Source organism: Ranitomeya variabilis, chromosome 3, assembly GCF_051348905.1.
Source record: "Ranitomeya variabilis isolate aRanVar5 chromosome 3, aRanVar5.hap1, whole genome shotgun sequence".
In the NCBI taxonomy this organism is placed as follows: Eukaryota; Metazoa; Chordata; class Amphibia; order Anura; family Dendrobatidae; genus Ranitomeya; species Ranitomeya variabilis.
Window position 1 is genome coordinate 103109330 of NC_135234.1, and position 26095 is coordinate 103135424.

The 26095-nt window shown below is 47.7% G+C and overlaps 1 protein-coding gene across 2 annotated transcripts; it reads left to right on the top strand.

Annotated features, from left to right (window-relative positions):
• Positions 1–1298: 1298 nt before the first annotated feature.
• CRK (CRK proto-oncogene, adaptor protein) lies at positions 1299–22576 on the top strand. 2 transcript variants are annotated; one of them, XM_077294445.1, is made up of 3 exons: positions 1299–1959; positions 8424–8956; positions 21542–22576. In XM_077294445.1, the coding sequence occupies exons 1-3, from the start codon at positions 1746–1748 to the stop codon at positions 21677–21679; spliced, it is 885 nt and encodes a 294-aa protein (XP_077150560.1). In that variant the 5' UTR covers positions 1299–1745; the 3' UTR covers positions 21680–22576. The 2 variants fall into 2 exon arrangements, with proteins under 2 accessions (XP_077150560.1, XP_077150562.1); XM_077294447.1 differs by having other exon boundaries at positions 1548–1959; positions 8424–8786; positions 21542–22538.
• Positions 22577–26095: the final 3519 nt, after the last annotated feature.

Here is a 26095-nt window from a genome sequence, read left to right on the forward strand (position 1 = left end):
TATCCTGTGGTTGCTTAAAGGGAACCTATCACCCCAAAAATCGTATATGAGCTAAGGCCACCGGCATCAGGGGCTTATCTACAGCATTCTGGAATGCTGTAGATAAGCCCCCGATGTATCCTGAAAGATGAGAAAAACAAGTTTAGATTATACTCACCCAGGAGCGGTCCGGTCCGTTTCGGGTCTGATGGGTGTCGCAGTCCGGGGCCTCCTATCTTCTTATGATGACGTCCTCTTCTTGTCTTCCTGCCGCGGCTCCGGCACAGGCGTACTTTGCCATGTTGAGGGCAGAGCAAAGTACAGCAGTGCGCAGGTGCTGGGCCTCTCTGACCTTTCCCGGCGCCTGCGCACTGCAGTACTTTACTCTGCCCTCAACATGGCAAAGTACGCCTGTGCCGGAGCCGCGGCAGGAAGACAAGAAGATGTCATCGAATGAAGACGGGAGGCGCCGGACTGGAGCAGGAGCGGGACCGCCCCTGGGTGAGTATAATCTAACCTGTTTTTCTTATCTTGCAGGTTACATCGGGGGGGGGGGGGGCTTAGTTACAGCATTACAGAATGCATTACAGAATGCTGTAGATAAGCCAGATGCTGGTAGCCTTAGCTCATATACGGTTTTTGGAGTGACAGATTCCCTTTAAAGTGACCTTGTCCCAGTAGCGCCGCAGAATGCCCTGCAGAAGTAAAGATTTCACCTGCGGGGTCCTGACAACCCCTATTGGCGCATATGTTGAATAAATCACGGTTGTCAGTATTCATCAATTTACTCTTCCAGAATGCATTAGTTTTCTTAGAAGTCACCTCGGCGTGGACGTGATTACAAGTCACGGTTATCTTTTTTATAGCCCATTTGCTTTAGGGCTCATTCAGACATCCGGTTTTTGCACATATGATAAAAAAGGATCCAAGTGTCATCAAATGTTCTCGTACATGGAGAAATTAAAAAACAATCCTCCATCTTCTCCATTCTGATAGTCGTATAAATCAGACTGCACTCGGATGGCATCTAAGTGCTGTCTAAATTGCACAGACTGATTTGCATTGTCGATTTTGATCCCACTTTTGAATCAACATCGGACACGTCTTTCTGATTCCCATAGACTATCACAGGCAGGAGGGCTGATTGTGAAAATCACAAATAACAATCGCATGCAAGAATCAGACGTCTGAATAAGGCTAGAGAGCGACAACTCGTGCGCTGGCACACAGGCTGGAGCTCCGGTGTCCGACTGCCCGGCAGATTCTCCTCAGACCCCGCCACTAACAGCCTATGTATGTGATCAGGCCAATGTGGAAATACCGGCCCCGGGTGATCTCGGGCTGCGACCATGTCTGCTCGGTGATCGCTGGATATTCCCGTGCGAGAAACGGACCCACAGAAAACCGAGAAGCAGGGGTCACGTGGTCATTTCCACACTGGAACGTTCCACTCATGAAGCAGCGCAGGCTTCACATCCCGCACGTTACAGGGTGCCGTGCCCGCGGGGGAGGACACGAGCTGTGCGCCCACAACACGCGCTTTATACTCCGGCTGCCCTCGGTGAGATGGCGGCGCGGTGACAAGGCCCCGGCGCTCGCTGATGACGCATTTCCGGAAGGTGAGGTCAGACCTTTCCTGTGCCGCCATTTCGGGTTTGGTGAGGACGGGCTTGGATGCAAGTGCCCGCTTGTCGTGTCTGTTGCGGGGGGCGTCGGTAGGCGCCTAAGAAGGCGGAGGAAAGCGCACCGGGGAGCGAGCAGAGGCCATGGCCGGCAACTTCGATTCCGAAGACCGAGCGAGCTGGTACTGGGGGAGGCAGAACCGGCAGGAGGCGGTGAATCTGCTGCAGGGTCAGAGGCACGGGGTGTTCCTGGTGCGGGACTCCGCCACCATCCCCGGGGACTACGTGCTCTCCGTCAGCGAGAACTCCAAGGTCTCCCACTACATCATCAACAGCGTCAGCAACAACCGGCAGTCTGGTGAGTGCGGCGGCCGGGACTGGGGAGGAGGCGGCGGCGCAGTGTCCGGCCGTGCACCGCAGTGCGTGAGCCCCCTTACACAGCAGAGGCTGGACCCGAGGGTGTTCTTCCCCCACCCCCGTGTCCACAGCAGAGGGAGAGCCTGCGTGTCCATAACCCCCGTGTCCACAGCAGAGGGAGAGCCTGCGTGTCCATAACCCCCCGTGTCCACAGCAGAGGGAGAGCCTGCGTGTCCATAACCCCCGTGTCCATAACCCCCCGTGTCCACAGCAGAGGGAGAGCCTGCGTGTCCATAACCCCCGTGTCCACAGCAGAGGGAGAGCCTGCGTGTCCATAACCCCCGTGTCCACAGCAGAGGGAGAGCCTGCGTGTCCATAACCCCCGTGTCCACAGCAGAGGGAGAGCCTGCGTGTCCATAACCCCCCGTGTCCACAGCAGAGGGAGAGCCTGCGTGTCCATAACCCCCCGTGTCCATAACCCCCCGTGTCCACAGCAGAGGGAGAGCCTGCGTGTCCATAACCCCCGTGTCCACAGCAGAGGCAGAGCCTGCGTGTCCATAACCCCCCGTGTCCACAGCAGAGGGAGAGCCTGCGTGTCCATAACCCCCCGTGTCCACAGCAGAGGGAGAGCCTGCGTGTCCATAACCCCCGTGTCCACAGCAGAGGGAGAGCCTGCGTGTCCATAACCCCCGTGTCCACAGCAGAGGGAGAGCCTGCGTGTCCATAACCCCCCGTGTCCACAGCAGAGGGAGAGCCTGCGTGTCCATAACCCCCCGTGTCCACAGCAGAGGGAGAGCCTGCGTGTCCATAACCCCCCGTGTCCACAGCAGAGGGAGAGCCTGCGTGTCCATAACCCCCCGTGTCCACAGCAGAGGGAGAGCCTGCGTGTCCATAACCCCCCGTGTCCACAGCAGAGGGAGAGCCTGCGTGTCCATAACCCCCCGTGTCCACAGCAGAGGGAGAGCCTGCGTGTCCATAACCCCCCGTGTCCACAGCAGAGGGAGAGCCTGCGTGTCCATAACCCCCCGTGTCCACAGCAGAGGGAGAGCCTGCGTGTCCATAACCCCCCGTGTCCACAGCAGAGGGAGAGCCTGCGTGTCCATAACCCCCCGTGTCCACAGCAGAGGGAGAGCCTGCGTGTCCATAACCCCCCGTGTCCACAGCAGAGGGAGAGCCTGCGTGTCCATAACCCCCCGTGTCCACAGCAGAGGGAGAGCCTGCGTGTCCATAACCCCCCGTGTCCACAGCAGAGGGAGAGCCTGCGTGTCCATAACCCCCCGTGTCCACAGCAGAGGGAGAGCCTGCGTGTCCATAACCCCCCGTGTCCACAGCAGAGGGAGAGCCTGCGTGTCCATAACCCCCCGTGTCCACAGCAGAGGGAGAGCCTGCGTGTCCATAACCCCCCGTGTCCACAGCAGAGGGAGAGCCTGCGTGTCCATAACCCCCCGTGTCCACAGCAGAGGGAGAGCCTGCGTGTCCATAACCCCCCGTGTCCATAACCCCCCGTGTCCACAGCAGAGGGAGAGCCTGCGTGTCCATAACCCCCCGTGTCCATAACCCCCCGTGTCCACAGCAGAGGGAGAGCCTGCGTGTCCATAACCCCCCGTGTCCACAGCAGAGGGAGAGCCTGCGTGTCCATAACCCCCGTGTCCACAGCAGAGGGAGAGCCTGCGTGTCCATAACCCCCGTGTCCACAGCAGAGGGAGAGCCTGCGTGTCCATAACCCCCGTGTCCACTGCAGAGGGAGAGGCTGTGTGTCCATAACCCCCGTGTCCACAGCAGAGGGAGAGCCTGCGTGTCCATAACCCCCCCGTGTCCATAAGCCCCCCGTGTCCACAGCAGAGGGAGCGCCTGCGTGTCCATAATCCCTGTGTCCACAGCAGAGGGAGCGCCTGCGTGTCCATAACCCCCCCCCCCGTGTCCACAGCAGAGGGAGCGCCTGCGTGTCCATAACACCCCCGTGTCCACAGCAGAGGGAGCGCCTGCGTGTCCATAACCCCTGTGTCCACTGCAGAGGGAGAGCCTGCGTGTCCATAACCCCTGTGTCCACTGCAGAGGGAGAGCCTGCGTGTCCATAACCCCTGTGTCCACAGCTGAGGGAGAGCCTGCGTGTCCATAACCCCCCTGTGTCCACAGCAGAGGGAGCGCCTGCGTGTCCATAACCCCCCTGTGTCCACAGCAGAGGGAGCGCCTGCGTGTCCATAACCCCCGTGTCCACAGCAGAGGGAGCGCCTGCGTGTCCATAACCTCCCCGTGTCCACAGCAGAGGGAGCGCCTGCGTGTCTATAACCCCCGTGTCCACAGCAGAGGGAGCGCCTGCGTGTCCATAACCCCCGTGTCCACTGCAGAGGGAGAGCCTGCGTGTCCATAACCCCTGTGTCCACTGCAGAGGGAGAGCCTGCGTGTCCATAACCCCCGTGTCCACAGCAGAGGGAGAGCCTGCGTGTCCATAACCCCCCGTGTCCACAGCAGAGGGAGAGCCTGCGTGTCCATAACCCCCCGTGTCCACAGCAGAGGGAGAGCCTGCGTGTCCATAACCCCCCGTGTCCACAGCAGAGGGAGAGCCTGCGTGTCCATAACCCCCCGTGTCCACAGCAGAGGGAGAGCCTGCGTGTCCATAACCCCCCGTGTCCACAGCAGAGGGAGAGCCTGCGTGTCCATAACCCCCCGTGTCCACAGCAGAGGGAGAGCCTGCGTGTCCATAACCCCCCGTGTCCACAGCAGAGGGAGAGCCTGCGTGTCCATAACCCCCCGTGTCCACAGCAGAGGGAGAGCCTGCGTGTCCATAACCCCCCGTGTCCACAGCAGAGGGAGAGCCTGCGTGTCCATAACCCCCCGTGTCCACAGCAGAGGGAGAGCCTGCGTGTCCATAACCCCCCGTGTCCACAGCAGAGGGAGAGCCTGCGTGTCCATAACCCCCCGTGTCCACAGCAGAGGGAGAGCCTGCGTGTCCATAACCCCCCGTGTCCATAACCCCCCGTGTCCACAGCAGAGGGAGAGCCTGCGTGTCCATAACCCCCCGTGTCCACAGCAGAGGGAGAGCCTGCGTGTCCATAACCCCCGTGTCCACAGCAGAGGGAGAGCCTGCGTGTCCATAACCCCCGTGTCCACAGCAGAGGGAGAGCCTGCGTGTCCATAACCCCCGTGTCCACTGCAGAGGGAGAGGCTGTGTGTCCATAACCCCCGTGTCCACAGCAGAGGGAGAGCCTGCGTGTCCATAACCCCCCCGTGTCCATAAGCCCCCCGTGTCCACAGCAGAGGGAGCGCCTGCGTGTCCATAATCCCTGTGTCCACAGCAGAGGGAGCGCCTGCGTGTCCATAACCCCCCCCCCGTGTCCACAGCAGAGGGAGCGCCTGCGTGTCCATAACACCCCCGTGTCCACAGCAGAGGGAGCGCCTGCGTGTCCATAACCCCCGTGTCCACAGCAGAGGGAGAGCCTGCATGTCCATAACCCCCGTGTCCACAGCAGAGGGAGAGCCTGCGTGTCCATAACCCCCCGTGTCCACAGCAGAGGGAGAGCCTGCGTGTCCATAACCCCTGTGTCCACTGCAGAGGGAGAGCCTGCGTGTCCATAACCCCTGTGTCCACAGCTGAGGGAGAGCCTGCGTGTCCATAACCCCCCTGTGTCCACAGCAGAGGGAGCGCCTGCGTGTCCATAACCCCCCTGTGTCCACAGCAGAGGGAGCGCCTGCGTGTCCATAACCCCCGTGTCCACAGCAGAGGGAGCGCCTGCGTGTCCATAACCTCCCCGTGTCCACAGCAGAGGGAGCGCCTGCGTGTCTATAACCCCCGTGTCCACAGCAGAGGGAGCGCCTGCGTGTCCATAACCCCCGTGTCCACTGCAGAGGGAGAGCCTGCGTGTCCATAACCCCTGTGTCCACTGCAGAGGGAGAGCCTGCGTGTCCATAACCCCCGTGTCCACAGCAGAGGGAGAGCCTGCGTGTCCATAACCCCCCGTGTCCATAACCCCCCGTGTCCACAGCAGAGGGAGCGCCTGCGTGTCCATAACCCCCGTGTCCACAGCAGAGGGAGAGCCTGCGTGTCCATAACCCCCCGTGTCCACAGCAGAGGAGAGCCTGCGTGTCCATAACCCCCCGTGTCCACAGCAGAGGGAGAGCCTGCGTGTCCATAACCCCCGTGTCCACAGCAGAGGGAGAGCCTGCGTGTCCATAACCCCCCGTGTCCACAGCAGAGGAGAGCCTGCGTGTCCATAACCCCCCGTGTCCACAGCAGAGGGAGAGCCTGCGTGTCCATAACCCCCGTGTCCACAGCAGAGGGAGAGTCTGCGTGTCCATAACCCCCCGTGTCCACAGCAGAGGAGAGCCTGCGTGTCCATAACCCCCGTGTCCACAGCAGAGGAAGAGAGCCTGCGTGTCCATAACCCCCCCGTGTCCACAGCAGAGGGAGCGCCTGCGTGTCCATAAGCCCCCCGTGTCCACAGCAGAGGGAGCTCCTGCGTGTCCATAATCCCTGTGTCCACAGCAGAGGGAGCGCCTGCGTGTCCATAACCCCCCCCGTGTCCATAACACCCCCGTGTCCACAGCAGAGGGAGAGCCTGCGTGTCCATAACCCCCCGTGTCCACAGCAGAGGGAGAGCCTGCGTGTCCATAACCCCCCATGTCCACAGCAGAGGGAGAGCCTGCGTGTCCATAACCCCCCATGTCCACAGCAGAGGGAGAGCCTGCGTGTCCATAACCCCCCCCCCCGTGTCCACAGCAGAGGGAGAGCCTGCGTGTCCATAACCCCCCGTGTCCACAGCAGAGGGAGAGCCTGCGTGTCCATAACCCCCGTGTCCACAGCAGAGGGAGCGCCTATGGGTCCCTTTCTCCCCTGTACACAGCGGAGGGAGAGCCTGTGTGTCATTAAACCCCATGGCCACAGCAGAGGGAGAGCCTGTGTGTCCTTCCCCCGCCCCTCATGGAACATCTAGTATTGATGACTTTTCCTTCGTATTTGTCATCAGTATTAGATCAGTGAGATTGATTCCCCCCCCCAACCCCGACCTCTGGTGGCTGGAAGTAACATTGGTGAGCTCCAATCAGTGTCGGCTGCCAGACCCCCCCCCCCATGGATCCAAAATCTTGGACACTTAAATGTTTTTCCTATATATTTTTCTGTATCCAGTTTCAGCAACTGTTTGCAGTAGGAAGTTGTATTGTTCTTCCACGCACCCATCACATGGCCGGGGCAGGGGGGTATTCATTGGCTGAAAACTCTGAAGGTTCCTATTAAGCAACTGCAAGCAGAGATGGCAATAACTACGAAATTGGCAGAGTGCATTATGTTTTAGACTGCCGTCACACTAGCAGTATTTGGTCAGTATTTTACATCAGTATTTGTAAGCCAAAACCAGGAGTGGAACAATTAGAGGAAAAGTATAATAGAAACATGTCACCACTTCTGCATTTATCACCCCCTCTTGGTTTTGGCTTACAAATACGGATGTAAAATACTGACCAAATACTGCTAGTGTGACGGCAGTCTTATTCTAAGAATGAAAGTTACCAAAATCCAGAGAAGCTCTTTAAGATTCGTTAGGAAGTTTTCATAGATGTTTCTTTTTTCCATCATTATTATAGACGACCGCATGAGGGAGCGAGGGTCCTCTCCCAGGACAGGAAACCTATGGCTGCATAAAGATGGAGCCTCCCGACATTCCTTAGTGGTTTCCTGTCCTAGGTGTCTGTGGAATAAAAAGGATCGATTTCCATCAGTGGTGAATCCATTTTTGGTGTCCTTTTTACCGTCAGTGTGTCATCTGTTTTTTGGAAGACACACTAATGGCATGTGGGGTACCATCTGCTTTTTTTTTTTTTCTCCATTTGAGTGCAGAGATTGATCTGTGAGTCGGATCAAAACCAGACATGTACTTTACATATCATTTTTTTTTTCATTCCTTGCTTTTGCAAACAATTGCTCTGCGTAAATTAAAGCCACGTGAATGGCTTCAGAAACTGTAATGGGTACATTTTCTATCTGAAAAACAGGCGTCCGGTGTTTGAATGAGGCTTTACTGTCGGTTGTAGTTCATCGCTGGGGGTCCCGTTAGGAAGAAGCTCTTTGATCCAGCTATTAGTCACCGGGACCCTTCTACCAAATAAAGTGAGCCACTCCTTTAAAGATGCTTAAACCTGTCACCCCCAAAATCGAAGGTGAGCTAAGCCCACCAGCATCAGGGGCTTATCTACAGCATTCTGGAATGCTGTAGATAAGCTCCCGATGTATCCTGAAAGCTGAGAATAAGAGGTTAGATTATACTCACCCAGGGGCGGTCCGGTCCGATGGGGGTCGCGGTCCGGTCTGGGGCCTCCCATCTTACGATGACGTCCCCTTCGATCCCCTGCCTCTGTCATTATATGGCTAGTGGGAGAGTTATTGGTAAAGTTACTGCATCTTGTTTTACATGTTACAGGTGTGATTACTGTCCTGTAGAAATGTGCTCATTATTTCCGGTTTCTTTTCAGGGGTGAATCAGTCGCGATTCAGGATAGGGGATCAAGAGTTTGAATCGTTACCTGCGTTGTTGGAATTTTACAAAATTCATTACCTGGACACTACCACTTTAATAGAGCCTGTTTCCAAGTCTAAGCAATCCGGAGTGATCCAGAGACAAGAAGAAGCGGAGTATGTCCGGGCTCTCTTTGACTTTAACGGTAATGATGATGAGGATCTTCCATTTAAGAAGGGAGACATCCTAAGAATCCGGGATAAACCTGAAGAGCAGTGGTGGAATGCGGAGGACAGCGAAGGAAGACGGGGCATGATACCTGTCCCCTATGTGGAAAAGTACAGGCCTCCCTCAACTCCCGGGTCCGCTCTGATTGGAGGTAACCAGGAAAATTCGCATCCGCAGCAACTGGGCGGGCCGGAGCCAGGGCCCTATGCCCAGCCCAGTGTCAACACACCGCTGCCTAACCTCCAGAATGGGCCCATTTTTGCCAGGGTTATCCAGAAGCGAGTGCCCAATGCCTACGACAAGACAGCCTTGGCTTTGGAGGTATATAATGGGTGCAGCTGTGAAGGAAAATCATCTCCAATGAATTTTCCTTTCAAGTCCAGTCTTTAGTCTAAATTACAATTTATAATTCCAGTATTACAAACTAGTTACCCTCCTGCGTGGTGAAAGAAGCTCAGATTCTCATTAGGCCTAATTCAGGAATCCGTTTATGGACTGCCCCTGATCTCCTGATCTAAACTCGAACGCCTGGATTCCACCTAAGAAGCTGTGGAGTTTGGGCCAAGAGATCTGCCGCCGGTCTGTACATCATGGTCAGTACATGGACCATGTTTCTCAGACACCTGAATCTGGCCTGATTCTGAGCTTCTAATTATGAGTACGTTTTCTGTGTAAGGTCCCACAAATCCACCTTTACGAAGGGAGCTCATGTCATTGTCACCAGAGGAGCTTTAATGCGATGGTTATAGCCCCTTATCACACAGATCCCAGAGTTTAGGGGGTGCATACTGGGAATGCCATCTGGCTGTTATGTAGATTTGGGGAAAGTGAAGTCAGCAGTGTATCACACTGATGGGGCTATTAGTGGCTAATGAAGCTGACTACTTTCCCCAAATGTCATTTTCAGCTGGATGACAGGCACAGTGCCTCCTCTTCTTCCCATTGACTGATTCTCACTACTGTATATTGGGGTGTATGGTTAATTTTTTTGCCCTTGCACATGCATATTTGACTACTGACTAGCCGATGTTTCCATTCTTAAACTAGTAAATGTTCTTGTCGGTCTCCTCCAATAATGGATACGTTTTTAAGCAGATTCTTATAATCAACAGTTTTCCCATTTATTCTGTGGATAGGTGATGGGTATGATTGCTGAAGTTTGGCTGCTAAGACCCCCACAGATCTCGCGCAGAATACCCTGTAGCTGCATCAGTGAGTTTCTGCATGTAGTGGTCGTATATGCTCACTACTTCTCTTACACCAGACTGTGGGACTCCTGTTCTTGTGATTTGTCAGGGTGCAAACATTCAGACCCTCAGCAATTCTTACACTTATCACCTATTTTTTTCAATATACATGTCAGATAACCGCTTTGACTATATCAGATCTCATTGTTGACTTGCATTTTAAGAAGCTAGTAGGAAGGAAGTGCAAATGTTTATTGTATGAAGGGGACTTTTTAGTCATTCATCTGTGTTAACATTGGAAACTCTGGAAGCAGAAGCTCAGAATTGATTCCATGTTGAGTCATATCTCGGCCACCTCAACACCATCGGAGCTCCTGCAACCCCCGACCTGCTGTATCCTTCTTCATAATCCTGTAGAATGTAAACCCGCAAGGGCAGGGTCCTCTTCCCTCTGTACCAGTTTGTCATGGTTAGTTTATTTACTGTAAGTGATATTTATATTTTTATGTAACCCCTTCTCATGTACAGCACCATGGAATTAATGGCCCTATATCAATATAATATCTGAACTGGGGATCCCCGTTTATAAGATCCTTATGGAAAGCCGCTGTTGGGATGAGACCTCACTCTTTAACGTTCACACACATGCTTCAGTACTATATTCTATTACACATGGCAAATTGCAGCTGCCCATTAACATTTGTCATATAGAAACCCAGCTCGTTATACCTGCACTGTAGCCAATGATCCCCCTGTGTAAAGGCATAGTAACATGGTGCGCAGGTCTGCTGCAACAAACCTCTTCAAATACTATTCCTGTTCAATTCAGTGGAAAATCCAATAGGGAGAGAGAAAATGATTCAAAAACCTATTCAAAACCACCTTTGGGGGGGAAAAATAAAGGAATGTTTCCTCAAGTAGATTCATCTTTATAAAAATTTCAAAATTCTCAGATTTTCCACCTCCAGGCTTCACCTCTGAGCCTGGCGTAAGTCACATGAGCAGACTAACATTAACATTACTATGTGCACACATTGCAGAATTGCCGTGGAAATTTCCGCGGCAATTCTGCAACTCCCTGCCATGGGAAATACGCATGCAGAATTGGCATGCATGTTCCCGCTAAACACTAGCGTTTTCAAGCGTAATTAGCTTGCAGAATGCTCGCGTTTCCCAAGCGATCTGTAGCATCGCTTGGAAAACTGATTGACAGGTTGGTCACACTTGTGAAACAGTTTTTGACAAGTGTGACCAACTTTTTACTATTGATGCTGCCTATGCAGCATCAATAGTAAAAAGATATGTTAAAAAAATAAATAAATAATAAAAAATCGTGATATTCTCACCTTCTGACGGCCCCTGCAGCCTTCACGCTCCTCGTAATGCCTTGCGGCAATGATCCCAGATGACGTAGCGGTCTCGGGAGACTTCTAGGCCATTACAGGTCATTGTCGCAAGGCATTACTGGACACGGGAGGAGCGGGAAGGCTGCGGGGGCCGCCGGAAGGTGAGAATATCACGTTTTTTTGTTTTTTTTTTAACAGGTATATGGTTCCCAGGGCCTGGAGGAGAGTCTCCTCTCCTCCACCCTGGGTACCCAACCGCACATGAACTAACCACATGGTGGGCATTGCCCCATGCTGGAAGTAAGCGGATCAATGCACTCCTATGTGTGTGGAATCGCCGTGATTCCGTACAAAGAATGAGCATGCTGCGTTTTTTTTCCGGAATGCGATTCTGTCCCGGAAAAAAGCGCAGCATGTGCACAAAATATGCGGAATGCATTAAAAATGATGGTATGCTTATGTAAGCGTTTTTTCGATGGAAAACAGCTGAAAGAACGCTAAAAATCCTGAACATGTGCAAATAGCCTAAAGGATCCCATAAAATGACTGTAAATATTAGAAAATGACGACAATTTCCAACTATATTATGATTCGCGCTTTGCTAAACCTGGAAACCTATTATTTTGCAGATCTGGTGGTCAAATTAAACGTCCGGTAAAAATACGGAGCGGATCTTATTTAATCCTTTTGGCTGTGCTGGTCAGGAAGCTAGGATGGAGCTGGCATCCAGATCCCTAGTGAATCACATGCCGACCTGTCAGTCTGGCAATAGCCATTGATTGGACCCTGTTGCCAGCGTCGGTCAGTGATTGTCGGCAGGTTGCGCCAGTTAATTGGTGTTCATATACCCAGCACGCTGGGCAATTGGGAATGTGTAACTCCTCATTCCCCTCCCAACAACCGCATTCGTGATGGGCCTTCTACACACACGAGCAATGTCTCCATGCTTCTGGTGACCCCGACTAGTAATGCGATAGGGTTGTGTACAGATCTTTTAGGGTCGGACATAGCTCCGTGTGCTGCTGGATGTAGCCTCTCCAGCATCTGATTGAAGAGGAACATGCCAGCAATTTTTTTTTTTTTTTCTCAGATAACGAATGAATCCAAAAAATGTAGACCTACTATATACCTTCCTATATAATTGGAGCTGTGCAGAGGGTCAATAGGGCCCGATTTACTTTTATGGCCCGTTAATAACTATTCATATAACTTAAAACTGGTATTTTCTGCCTAAAGTCTTTACATTTTCTATAAGTGTAGGACACCATTATATTGCAGGCTTTTGTTTGGATGACATGCTGCTTAGAGCTCTTTCTCCTTACAGGGGTATTCTTGTTATCTGCTGCAGTGCTTTTGCTCATATAATAAACCTTACATGCTCTGTAGGGGGGATTCGGATTAATTTTGCTACAGACTTGCGTCGGTCAGCTCTCACTACATTATGTACTGATGAAGTTCTCTGATTGCGGATTTAATTTTATTAAAATCTGCTTGCTTACGTCACTTTATCTCCTACTATTCCAGTGGGATTAGCCGTGCTCTCATGTGAGCAGGCTTAAGGTACCTTCACACGAAGCGACGCTGTAGCGATAGCGACAACGATGCCGATCGCTGCAGCGTCGCTGTTTGATCGCTGGGGAGCTGTCACACAGACCGCTCTCCAGCGACCAACGATGCCGAGGTCCCCGGGTAACCAGGGTAAACATCGGGTTACTAAGCGCAGGGCCGCGCTTAGTAACCCGATGTTTACCCTGGTTACCAGCGTAAAAGTAAAAAAAACAAACAGTACATACTCACCTGCGCGTCCCCCAGCGTCTGCTTCCTGACACTGACTGAGCTCCGGCCCTAACAGCACAGCGGTGACGTCACCGCTGTGCTTTCACTTTCACTTTAGGGCCGGCGCTCAGTCAGTGTCAGGAAGCAGACGCTGGGGGACGTGCAGGTGAGTATGTACTGTTTGTTTTTTTTACTTTTACGCTGGTAACCAGGGTAAACATCGGGTTACTAAGCGCGGCCCTGCGCTTGGTAACCCGATGTTTACCCTGGTTACCAGTGTAAAACATCGCTGGTATCGTTGCTTTTGCTGTCAAACACAACGATACACGGCGATCGGACGACCAAATAAAGTTCTGGACTTTATTCAGCGACCAGCGACATCACAGCAGGATCCTGATCGCTGCTGCGTGTCAAACTAAACGATATCGCTAGCCAGGACGCTGCAACGTCACGGATCGCTAGCGGATATCGTTACAAAGTCGTTTCATGTGAAGGTACCTTTAGTTGGGTCCCCCCTTTCCTTTTCAGTTAGGAAACAGCTGGGGCTTCACATGAGGGTGTACTTACTGATCTTACCAATCATCCCTTCCAAGCTTGGTTCATTCCTTCAAAATGGCTTTATTATCTTAGAAAAGTGCATGGGAACGGAAACGCATCGGGCAATTTAATGCATTGTCCAGGTAGATGACTACAGGAGCCATTGTGGCCCTTTAAAGTTACTCACCGCCACAGCATTAAAGTAGTTTTCTGGTATATTAAAAAAAAAATATATATATATTAGCCTTCCCGATGGCTCCAGTACTGATGTCCCAGTGGTTTCCTGTCAGTCTTGGCAGCGATTGTCATTTACATCAACATGAGGCTGCAGCCAATCAATGACCTGGGCAGTGCGAAATGCATGTAGGCTAGTGACAGCTGAGACTAGTGATTGACTGCAGCTATCCTGTGAACACTGGTGGGTACCATCAAAGTACTGGTGGGGGAGCTACAGGGGAATTGAACATGTACTCTTTTTTTTTTTTTTTTTTTTTTTTTTATAAACTTTCCCAATGTCAGGTTGTACAAGAATTAAATTGTCCTATTTAAAGGGGGGTCATCCACTTATTAATATTGGTGATGTATCCTAAGAATACGTCATCAAGATCAGGTTGGTGAGCGTCCGTTGAATAGGAGCTGAGCACCAGCCACTAATCGGTGTCCAGAGATGTGCCGGTCCACATAGTACACTGGTTACATCCTTCTGAAGCTGGTAACATAACCGGTTTGGGGGGTGCTTCCGCTGTCTGATCACCACTATCCTACATAAATTATGTATCCTAGGGATAGGATAAGGGGATAAGGCTTGAGTATCCATGTACTAGACAACCCCTTTAACACAAAGGTTGATGATTGTGGATTTTATCAGACGGATATATAAATAAATCAATCCTTTGGGGGGGGGGGGGGGGGGAGTTGTAGTCTGGCAATAACCTCTTCAGTAGGAAGTGCCCAACAGTGCTCTGTAAAGCTTCATGTCTGTGAATGCATACTCTGTAAAGTTGTTTATTAATTAGGATGTCCACATTTGCAATTACAAATGTCAATTATTTTTTTTTTTTGTGGCATCTAAAATTAAAAATGAACCCCCATAATGTCGGTGTGTTTAACCAAACACTGGTCCATGCTTGCTTATATCAATGTGGGGAAAGCCTCGTGTCGCCCAACCCATCTTTCTTGATATTTGTGACCACAGGAGACGCTGGATGCCCTGGTTCCCATTACATCTTTTGCCAACCTTTACAGTGGTTTGTTCTACCAAATTTTTCTGATACCTTGTGTTAGGAACCTACTTAACCCCTTCCCGACATGCGCCGTACTAGTACTGCGCTGCCGACACTGCATTAGTGCCAGCCGCAGTACTAGTACAGCGCCGCGGTCTCACGCTGAGCGCCGCGGTGATCGGGTGCGGGTGTCAGCTGTATATGACAGCTGACACCCCGCAGCAATGCCCACGATCGGCGCTATCGCCGATCGCGGGCATTTAACCCCTCTGATGCCGCTGTCAATAGTGACAGCGGCATAGAGGGGGATCGCGCAGGGACGGGGGCTCCCTGCGCTCTCCCACCGGAGCAGCGCGATGAGATCGCGCTGCTCCGGTGACCTGGAAGGAGTTCCCGGATCCAAGATGGCCGCGGAACTCCTTCCGGGTCATGAGATGCCCTAGCTTGCCGGCGCCTGCAGAGAGTTCCTAATGGCAGGCGCCGGCAAGCCTCTGCCCTTGTCTGTCAGATCGGTGATCTGACAGAGTGCTGTGCACACTGTCAGATCACTGATCTGTGATGTCCCCCCCTGGGACAAAGTAAAAAAGTTTAAAAAAAAATTTCAACATGTGTAAAAAAAAAAAAAAAAAAAAAAATTCCTAAATAAAGAAAAAAAAAAAAATATTCCCATAAATACATTTCTTTATCTAAATAAAAAAAAAAATCACACAATAAAAGTACACATATTTGGTATCGCCACGTCCGTAATGACCCCACCTATAAAACTATATCACTAGTTAACCCCTTCAGTGAACACCGTAAAAAAAGAGGCAAAAAACAACGCTTTATTCTCATACCGCCAAACAAAAAGTGGAATAACACGCGATCAAAAAGACGGATATAAATAACCATGGTACCGCTGAAAACGTCATCTTGTCCCGCAAAAAAAAAAAGCCGCCATACAGCATCATCAGCAGAAAAATAAGTTATAGCTCTCACAATAAAGCGATGCAAAAACAATTATTTTTTTATATAAAATAGTTTTTATTGTGTAAAAGCGCCAAAACATAAAAAAATTACATAAATGAGGTATCGCTGTAATCGTACTGACCCGAAGAATAAAACTGCTTTATCCTTTTTACCAAACGCGGAACGGTATAAACGACCCCCCTAAAAGAATTTCAGGAATTGCTGGTTTTTGTTCATTCCGCCTCCCAAAAATCGGAATAAAAAGCGATCAAAAAATGTCATGTGCCCAAAAATGGTACCAATAAAAACGTCAACTCGTCCCGCAAAAAACAAGATCTCACATGACTCTGGACCAAAATATGGAAAAATTATAGCTCTCAAAATGTGGTGATGCAAAAACTATTTTTTGCAATAAAAAGCGTCTTTTAGTGTGTGATGGCTGCCAACCATAAAAATCCGCTAAAAAACGCTATAAAAGTAAATCAAATCCCCCTTCATCACCCCCTTAGTTAGGGAAAAATAATACAATTTTAAAAAATATATTTATTTCCATTTTCCCGTTAGGCTACTTTCACACTAGCGTCGGTACGGGGCCGTCGCGCTGCGTCGGCCCGACGTACCGACGCATGCTGTGCAAGCGCCGCACAACGGGGGCAGCGGATGCTGTTTTTCCACGCATCCGCTGCCCCATTGTGAGGTGCGGGGAGGTGGGGGCGGAGTTCCAGCCGCGCATGCGCGGTCGGAAATGGTGGACCGTCGGCACAAAAAAAGTTACATGTAACATTTTTTGCTGCCGGCGGTCCGCCACAACACGACGCAACCGTCGCACGACGGTTGCGACGTGTGTCAATACGTCGCAATGCGTCGCTAATGTTAGTCTATGGGGAAAAAACGCATCCTGCAGATGACTTTGCAGGATGCGTTTTTTCGCCAAAACGACGCATTGCGACGTATGCAAAAAAACGCTAGTGTGAAATTAGCGCTAGGGTTGGGGTTAGGGTTAGGGCTGGGGTTAGGGCTGGGGTTAGGGCTGGGGTTAGGGCTGGGGTTAGGGTTGGGGTTAGGGTTTCAGTTAGAATTGGGGAGTTTTCACTGTTTAGGCACATCAGGGGCTCTCCAAACGCGACATGGCGTCCGATCTCAATTCCAGCCAATTCTGCTTTGAAAAACTAAAACAGTGCTCCTTCCCTTCCGAGTTCTCCTGTGCGCCCAAACAGTGGTTCCCTGCAACATATGGGGTATCAGCGTTCTCAGGACAAATTGGACAACAACTTTTGTTGTCCAATTTCTCCTGTTACCCTTGGGAAAATAAAAACGTGGGGGCTAAAATATCATTTTCGTGGAAAAAAAAATATTTTTTATTTTCGCGGCTCTGCGTGATAAACTGTAGTGAAACACTAGTTGGTTCAAAGTTCTCACAACACATCTAGATAAGTTCTTCGGGGGGTCTAGTTTCCAATATGGGGTCACTTGTGGGGGGTTTCTACTGTTTAGGTACATCAGGGGCTCTGCAAATGCAACATGACACCTGCAGACCAATCCATCTAAGTCTGCATTTCAAACGGCGCTCCTTCCCTTCCGAGCTCTGCCGTGCATCCAAACAGTGGTTCCCCCCAATGTATGGGGTTTCAGCGTACTCGGGACAAATTGGACAATAACTTTTGTGGTCCAATTTCTCCTGTTACCCTTGGGGAAAAAAAATTGCGGGCTAAAACGTCATTTTGTGGAAAGAAAAAATGATTTTTTAATTTTCACAGCGCTACATTCTAAACTTTAGTGAAACAATTGGGGGTTAAAAGTGCTCACCACGCATCTAGATAAGTTCCTTAGGGGGTCTTCTTTCCAAAATGGTGTCACTTGTGGGGGTTTCCACTGTTTAGGCACGTCAGGGGCTCTCCAAACACGACATGGGTTCCGATCTCAATTCCAGCCAATTTTGCATTGAAAAGTCAAATGGCGCTCCTTCCCTTCCGAGCTCTGCCATGCGCCCAAACAGTGGTTTATCCCCATATATGAAGTATCAGCGTACTCAGGACAAATTGCACAACAACTTTTGGGGTCCAATTTATCCTGTTACCCTTGGGAAAATAAAAAATTTGGGGCAAAGATCATTTTTTGTGAAAATGAATATGAATTTTTTTTTACGGCTCTACATTATAAACTTCTGTGAAGCACTTGGAGGTTCAAAGTGCTCACCACACATCTAGATTAGTTCCTTAGAGGGTCTACTTTCCAAAATGGTGTCACTTGTGGGGGTTTCCACTGTTTAGGCACGTCAGGGGCTCTCCAATCGCGACATGGGTTCCGATCTCAATTCCAGCAAATCTTGCATTGAAAAGTCAAATGGCGCTCCTTCCCTTCCGAGCTCTGCCATGTGCCCAATCAATGGTTTACCCCAACATGTGGGGTATCGGCGTACTCAGGACAAATTGTACAACGACTTTTTTGGTCCAATTTCTCCTGTTACCCTTGGTAAAATAAAACAAATTGGATCTGAAGTAAAAATTTTGTGAAAAAAAAGTTGAATGTTCAATTTTTTTTAAACATTCCAAAAATTCCTGTGAAGCACCTGAAGGGTTAATAAACTTTTTGAATATGGTTTTGAGTACCTTGAGGGGTGCAGTTTTTAGAATGGTGTCACTTTTGGGCATTTTCTGTCATATAGACCCCTCAAAGTCACTTCAAGTGTGAGGTGGTCCGTAAAAAAAATGGTTTTGCAAATTTTCTTGCAAAAATGAGAAATCGCTGGTCAACTTTTAACCCTTATAACTCCCTAACAAAAAAAAATTGTTTCCAAAATTGTGCTGATGTAAAGCAGACATGTGGGAAATGTTGTTTATTAACTATATTATGAGATATAACTCTCTAATTTAAGGGCATAAAAACTAAAAGTTTGAAAATTGCTAAATTTTCATAATTTTCGACAAATTTTTGTTTTTTTCACAAATAAATGCAAGTCATATCGAAGAAGTTTTACCACTATCATGAAGTACAATATGTCACGAGAAAACAATGTCAGAATCACCAGGATCCGTTGAAGCGTTTTAGAGTTATGATGTCATAAATTGACAGTGGTCAGAATTGTAAAAATTGGCCGTGTCACTTAGGTGAAAACAGGCTTTGGGGTGAAGGGGTTAAAATGATTAAGTTAAGCATAAAAGATTTGCAGGGGTCTGATTCAGTGGTAACGGACTACCGATGTGGCTCCTGGACCAGAGTTTTGTGACTCTTTTCTCAAATCTAAGTGTTACCCACAAGGTTAGAAAATGTCATAGAGATGGGATAGTTCTAAAATAACAATGCTAGGTAATCTACTCAGTGGTACTGCTCCTGTGGCCTTCTGTAAGACCAGTTAGGTCATTCTTACCTTTATCACCACCATTTCCTGGCTTCCAGCAATGACATTGTCACATGGATTCGTGACTGCTCCTGCCAGTTGCTGACATCAGAAGCTCCATATTACTCAGGTTATTTTTCATCATTCAAAACTTTTGTTTGGGGGCAAAAAAATATTTGGATGCAGAAAAATTTATCAGATTGATTAAGAGATGTAGAAACCTTAGAAATAATTGCATTTACATGAACTGAATGAAAACTGAGAATCTAAGCATTGGCCTGTTTAACACATGGTAGCAATCCAGTATCTTTGGAATATGGCATATTAATAATTCTATTTCTAAAATCGGGCAGCAAAGCAATAACGTTTACACATCTACATCTACTTTATTTTTTTTTTACATGCTGCAATTATTGAGGCAGCTTGTGATACAAAATTTATATAATATATATATTACCGTATATACTTGAGTATAAGCCGACCCGACTATAAGTCGACCCCCGCCCCCCTAATTTTGCCACAAAAAACTGGGAAAACTTAATGACTCGAGTATAAGCCTAGGGTGGAAAATGCAGCAGCTACTGGTAAATTTCAAAAATAAAAATAGATACCAATAAAAGTAAAATTAATTGAGACATCAGTAGGTTAAGTGTTTTTGAATATCCATATTGAATCAGGAGCCCCATATAATGCTCCATACAGTTTATGATGGGCTCCATAAGATGCTCCATATTAAAATAGGCCCCATATAATGCTGCACAAATGTTGATTATGACCCCATAAGATGCTCCATACAGACATTTGCCCAATATAATGCTCCACAAATGAGGATTGTGGCCCCATAAGATGCTCCATAAAGATATTTGCCCCATATAATGCTGCACATGGCCCCATACAGATGCCCCATACAGATATTTGCCCCCATATCATGCTGCACATGGCCCCATACAGATATTTGCCCCCATATCATGCTGCACATGGCCCCATACAGATATTTGCCCCCATATCATGCTGCACATGGCCCCATACAGATGCCCCATAGATATTTGCCCCATATCATGCTGCACATGGCCCCATATAATGCTGCACATGGCCCCATACAGATGCCCCATACAGATATTTGCCCCCATATCATGCTGCACATGGCCCCATAAGATGCTCCATACAGATATTTGCCCCCATATCATGCTGCACATGGCCCCATAAGATGCTCCATACAGATATTTGCCCCCATATCATGCTGCACATGGCCCCATACAGATATTTGCCCCCATATCATGCTGCACATGGCCACATAAGATGCTCCATACAGTTATTTGCCCCATATGCTGTTGCTGCGATTAAAAAAATAAAAAAATGACATACTCACCTCTCCGGCACTTGCTATAGTCACCTGCTCCCCGTTCCAACGCTGACCGCCGCTGTCTCTTCCCATCCTCTGCACCGACGTTCAGGAAGAGGGCGGCGCGCAGTAATCGCGTCACCGCGCCCTCTGACCTGAGCGTCACTGCGGAAGACACAGCGGGGCCGACGGTGGAACGAGGACCAGATGAATATCGTGCACTGCCCCCGTCATACTTACCTGCTCCTGGCGCCGTCGCTGCACGTCTGTTTCCCGGCACCGCATTTTCTTCCTGGAGTGAGCGGTCACCGATACCGCTCATTACAGTAATGAATATGCGGCTCCACCTCTATGGGAGGTGGAGCCGCATATTCATTACTGTAATAAGCGGTAACTGTGACTACTCACTACAGTAAGAAGCTGCAGCGCCGGGGAAGCCAGGGACCGCGCCAGGAGTAGGTGAGCATAATTAGACAGCCCCCGACCCCCCTCCCCTGCCGACCCCTGGGTATGACTCGAGTATAAGCCAAGAGGGGGACTTTCAGCCCAAAAAAGTGGGCTGAAAATCTCGGCTTATACTCAAGTATATATGGTATATTTTTTTTTTTTAACCCAGAAGTAAATGATATAGAAATCAAACAGGTAATATCAAGTAGCTTTATGCTTCTACAAGCTTCAGATTGATATTAAAAATAAATGAAATGCGTGTAAGTACAATGGTGGTTTTCTAACCACTTAATGGGGTTGTTCTCTGCTTTACAGCTCCCTCATAATCGGCATAGGGAGCAGGGAAAAAGTCTCTGCTCACTTCCCAGATCTGTGTTGCTCCTCCATCATCTCCGCATACCCCACCTGTTTGCTTGGATGAACCTCAATGCATGTTATGTGAACGCTGCAGCCAAACAGTAACCGCTGATTGTTTGCAGTTGTCACATTTTAGCTGAGCCAGAGCATTTTCTTGTCCAAAGTGTGAGTACTGTGTGATACAGATGGATGCTGAGTGCTAAAGAAAAAGCTGCTCGTATTTTTATTTTCATTACTTTTTTACATGTGGCTTATGTAATGAGTATCTTTTTCATTAGCCTTCAGGTTGGGTGTGCACACTACCGGAATTATCTTTATCTGTCAGTACTGTCGCTGTGCAGCTTTCACTAGTAAATGTTAAGCCTCTTCCTTTTTTTCAGTGCTAATTTTGTTTTCTCTTCAACAGGTTGGTGACCTAGTAAAGGTAACAAAGATTAACGTCAGTGGTCAATGGGAGGGAGAATGCAATGGAAAATATGGTCATTTTCCTTTCACACACGTGCGTCTGCTGGACCAACAAAACCCGGATGAAGACTTCAGCTGAGTGTGACCTGGAGCCCTTTCTAAAATTCGAACAATCTTGCTGTTTCCCTCTTTCCAGCTGCCATCTAGACTGCCTTCCACAGGTTATTTAACCAATGAAAGTAGTAGTACCCCAGAATCCCTCTCAATTGCAATGGTTCAGTTCCTATGAGATTCGGCAGAATATGAATGCCGTCCCACAGACACAGCCAGCTGCACGGTCGCTTGTAGGAAGGAATCTTATTTGAACACAAGACTTTTTCTAGGGCCTTTCTTGTATCTTCCTTGATCTTTCTGAGATTGGATGTCGCCAATTTGTATTCTGGATTCTCACATCTATTACGGTCTCTAATCGGGTCTGGTCATTGAGGCTAATAAGTCAGTGTAGGTGTTCATTCTCCTAAAGAAGAGCTCGTCTTCCATTCTGCCAGTCCCAGTATAATTGCTTTAGTTTTTGAAGGTCCGAGCTGTGGTTTTCAGCCCAGTTCCTGACGGCTTGGACCAACACCCTCATTTTCCTTTTCCCTATGAATGTTCAATACTAAGTAACACGTCATGTCAGAACGCTTGACGGAAGAGTAAAAACTGCGTTTAATGTGCGACCTTATAATTCCATCACGTGCCTGAATCCTTGGATTATTGCATATTTACATGCATCTTATGTTGCCAATAAGGACTTTTTTATATATATATATATATATAACATAAGCTCTGTAATAATTTGCCCCCCTGTAGCGCGTCCCCTGCATACATTTTTTTAGAAATATATATAATTTTTTTTTTCCTATGGGGAACAAGTAAGAACACACTAATTGTTAAATATGGAAATGATGTATTTTATGTTGATATGTAGAAACTACTAAAATAAAGACAATTTAATGAAAGGGGGTGAAAAGGATAATTAAATCACTGTGGTATTTCTGCCTTTGTATTGCTTTGACCTAAAACCTCAATGTATTTTAGAAGTCTCTCCTGAATGGCTTCGGTGCTTTTATCTGAGCTCTTAAGAGGCATGTAGATGGAATTAAGAGATTTTTCCTTAGAATGTATCATAACATAAGGAGTGTGGGTTTTTTGTTTTTTTGTTTGTTTTTTATATGACTAGTCTAATAGAATTGGGTAGTTTTGATTAAAATTAGTCCATCATGTGCCTGGAGAACAGACTGAATACCGCTGATTTTTATTTGGCGCTACAGGAGGCACTTTGGATTTTTTTTTTATTATTTTTTTTTATATATATATACTTGTCTGGCAATAAGAACCTTCATAGACATCAATAGACAAGAACCCAAAAATGTTCCGCACCAGAGAGTTGGAAGCACACTGGTTCCTGATAGATTTACCCCCTGACTGAGCGCTCTTTGGTGTGCCGCTGTGTGTATGGAAAAGCCAAGGGTATTAGATTGTACCTGCAGAGTGTTCTGGCAGGGATTTTCAGATTGTGCTTTCGGGATTGTCAGTTCCAAGGTTCATGGCACTCCTTATGTGCTGCATATTGGCTTCAACTCGTTAGTGTTGCCTTGTTTAGGAGATTTTCCAGTGTTACCTTTTTAATCTCGTTTGCTGTAGTGTGTAATTTAAGACTCCCATTACATTTCAAGTTTCCAGTTTTGTGGGACCATTTTGCAGCACTTTCCTCAGAGGAGCGATTATTAGACCAGTTACGTAAATCTTGTTGCTTTGCTGTTGTCCTAATGATACTGAACGATTTTATTAATGTTCTGCAGTTTCGGATATTTCGGGACGCGCAACTTCTCACAATTTTTGTTGGCCATGGACAGTACTGTAGGCTTTTGGAGCTGGTCTGATCACTGTGGAGACCATTTTGACTTATCCAGCAATACCTGTAGAAAAACATAAAACTGGATGCCAAAATCTGATTATACATAGCATGAGCATGTGTTCTTCCAACTAAAATACAGGAAATGCTAAACCAACGTGACATATAGATGTAATGTCATATATACTAGGGTTTCAGTAAGTCTTATGCCTGGTATTGACTGTTGAAAAGGTTTTCCTCCTTTAGAAAAAAAACCATAGTACAGGTGCAGTTTTTCACCCTCCCAAAAAACTAAACTAAACTTGCCCTTCCCAGGTCCCGCGCTGATTCTCTGCTGCTAGTCGTGGTATCTGGCTGCAGCCCTGTCCACATGCAGAAAATAACAATCGGAGAGCGCTGTCATTCTGCCTGAGTAGATGACACAAGGCTGCAGACGATCAGACATCTGGAGCCGAATGAGAAGGCGCTGGACCTGTGGAGAGTGAAAAAGCATCATTTATTGTATGTAAACCAAACTAATCATGAAGTGGGATTTTCTGAAGGTGAAAAACCACTCTATAAGGTAAGATTATTTTTTTGCTAGACCAAACTCCTCCTGAGTAAAGGATTAGAGACGCTGAACACTAACCTGCATTGTAGAACACTATTGTATATAACTAAAATAAACTGGTGCTCCTGTCAGTAACAGATAAATTAACTTACGGTAATAACCAAAATGCAGTTTTGTTTTTTTTTTTCTTGATTAATATGTGTGTATGCATATCTCTCCTTATCCATCTCTTCCAATAACCATTAAAGATGAATGCACGTCTGAAGCTAGATAAGGAAATAAGACTTTAAGAAACTCATCTACACATTGCAGACATTTTCTGTGCATAAATTGATTTGCGTTGCAGATTTTGAAATCTATTGCATGGTCTTTCTTTTATTGTGGATTTCATCCTTTGTAACAAATCCACACTATAAAATGCCCAGATATTAATGTTACTCTTGATACAGCTTTTCTTATGGAAAGTCTGCAAATTGTTCCATGTGCATTGAACCTAGATGGGGTTGTTTGTTTTTATACTTTTTTGTACAGCATATTTGTATGTTAAGTTCTGTAACTTCCAGTTCATGTGAATTTTCATGATTTCTTTGCTGCCAGTGAATGGGAACATCATGGTTTAAATCCAGAAGCTCAAAACCTGTACTCACCTAATCTTTACGATATTGATGGGTGGTAAAGCTGGTTTCACACTTCCTACATTCACGGCGTACGGACTTTGAGTTGCGAAACTTGTGGCAGGTCCAGACCCCAAACTCCAAAGCCTGGTACATGCCGATGAGGCTATTGAGTTGGACCAGACAATTCGATCTGTTCTCAGACTTGCAATGACAGAAGTGTGAAACTGACAGTCTGCTACAATGTATCAGCCTGGAGTACAAGTCTATCCACTCATCTCTAGACTAAACATTGTGCTTACATGCAGAAGCTAAAAGACACAAAGGATCCATTCACCAAGGCTGGATTCACACACTGGACTTTGCTGCATTTTAAAGGGAATCTTGTCACTCCATTTTTCGCCTATAAGCTAAGGCCACTGCCATCAGGGGCTTATCTACAGCATTCTGTAGAAAATAAGATAAGAAAAGCAAGTTGGATTATACTCACTCAAGGGCGGTCCCGATCCGGTCCGATGGGCGTCGCGGTCCGGGTCCAGCACCTCCAATCTTCATACGGTGACGCCCTCTTCTTTGCTTCCTGTCGCGGCTCCTGCGCAGATGTACTTTATCTGCCCTGGTAAATCACCACAAAAACGCAGTTCTATCCCATAAAAAATCACTTTTATTAATATACCTTTTAAAAACAATATCAATATAAAGGCACAAAGGACATAGGTAATGGTGGTGGGACACTAAACCACAGTACATTGTAAACATAGGGGCCTGTGATACCCCCCATAGCTGACACACACAATAGTGCTCAATAAGTAATGAGATACCGGCCCATATAAATAGAAAGAATAGTAAATAGAGTATTATAGGCCTGATATCAAACACCTAAAAAGGTGCAAATAAAGGTATTTTTATTGGGGTCCTGTGTCCCCCAGCTGCCGCACACATCAGGTATGGTATATATACCTTTATTTGCACCTTTTTAGGTGTTTGATATCAGGCCTATAATACTCTATTTACTATTCTTTCTATTTATATGGGCCGGTATCTCATTACTTATTGAGCACTATTGTGTGTGTCAGCTATGGGGGGTATCACAGGCCCCTATGTTTACAATGTACTGTGGTTTAGTGTCCCACCACCATTACCTATGTCCTTTGTGCCTTTATATTGATATTGTTTTTAAAAGGTATATTAATAAAAGTGATTTTTTATGGGATAGAACTGCGTTTTTGTGGTGATTTAGGATTTCTGTTTTGGCAGTTGTCCCTATTAAGTCCGTGACATACATATTTGGGAGAGTATATTATCTGTATATATTGCATACCATGATTTTCCCTATATGTACTATGTATGCTACAACTTTATGTTTTGTTTTTTATCTGCCCTGGGAAAGGTCAGAGAGGCCCGGCGCCTGCACACTGCAGTACTTTGCTCTGCCCTCAACATGGCAAATCAGTGAGGCGTACTGATTTGCCATGTTGAGGGCAGAGCAAAGTA

Bases quoted from the DNA above. Each gene is read 5' to 3' on its own strand.
- CRK (XM_077294445.1), top strand. From the start codon at position 1,746: ATGGCCGGCAACTTCGATTCCGAAGACCGAGCGAGCTGGTACTGGGGG. The intron at 1,960-8,423 runs GTGAGTGCGGCG...GTTTCTTTTCAG, and splicing joins CAGCAACAACCGGCAGTCTG to GGGTGAATCAGTCGCGATTC. The intron at 8,957-21,541 runs GTATATAATGGG...TCTCTTCAACAG, and splicing joins AGACAGCCTTGGCTTTGGAG to GTTGGTGACCTAGTAAAGGT.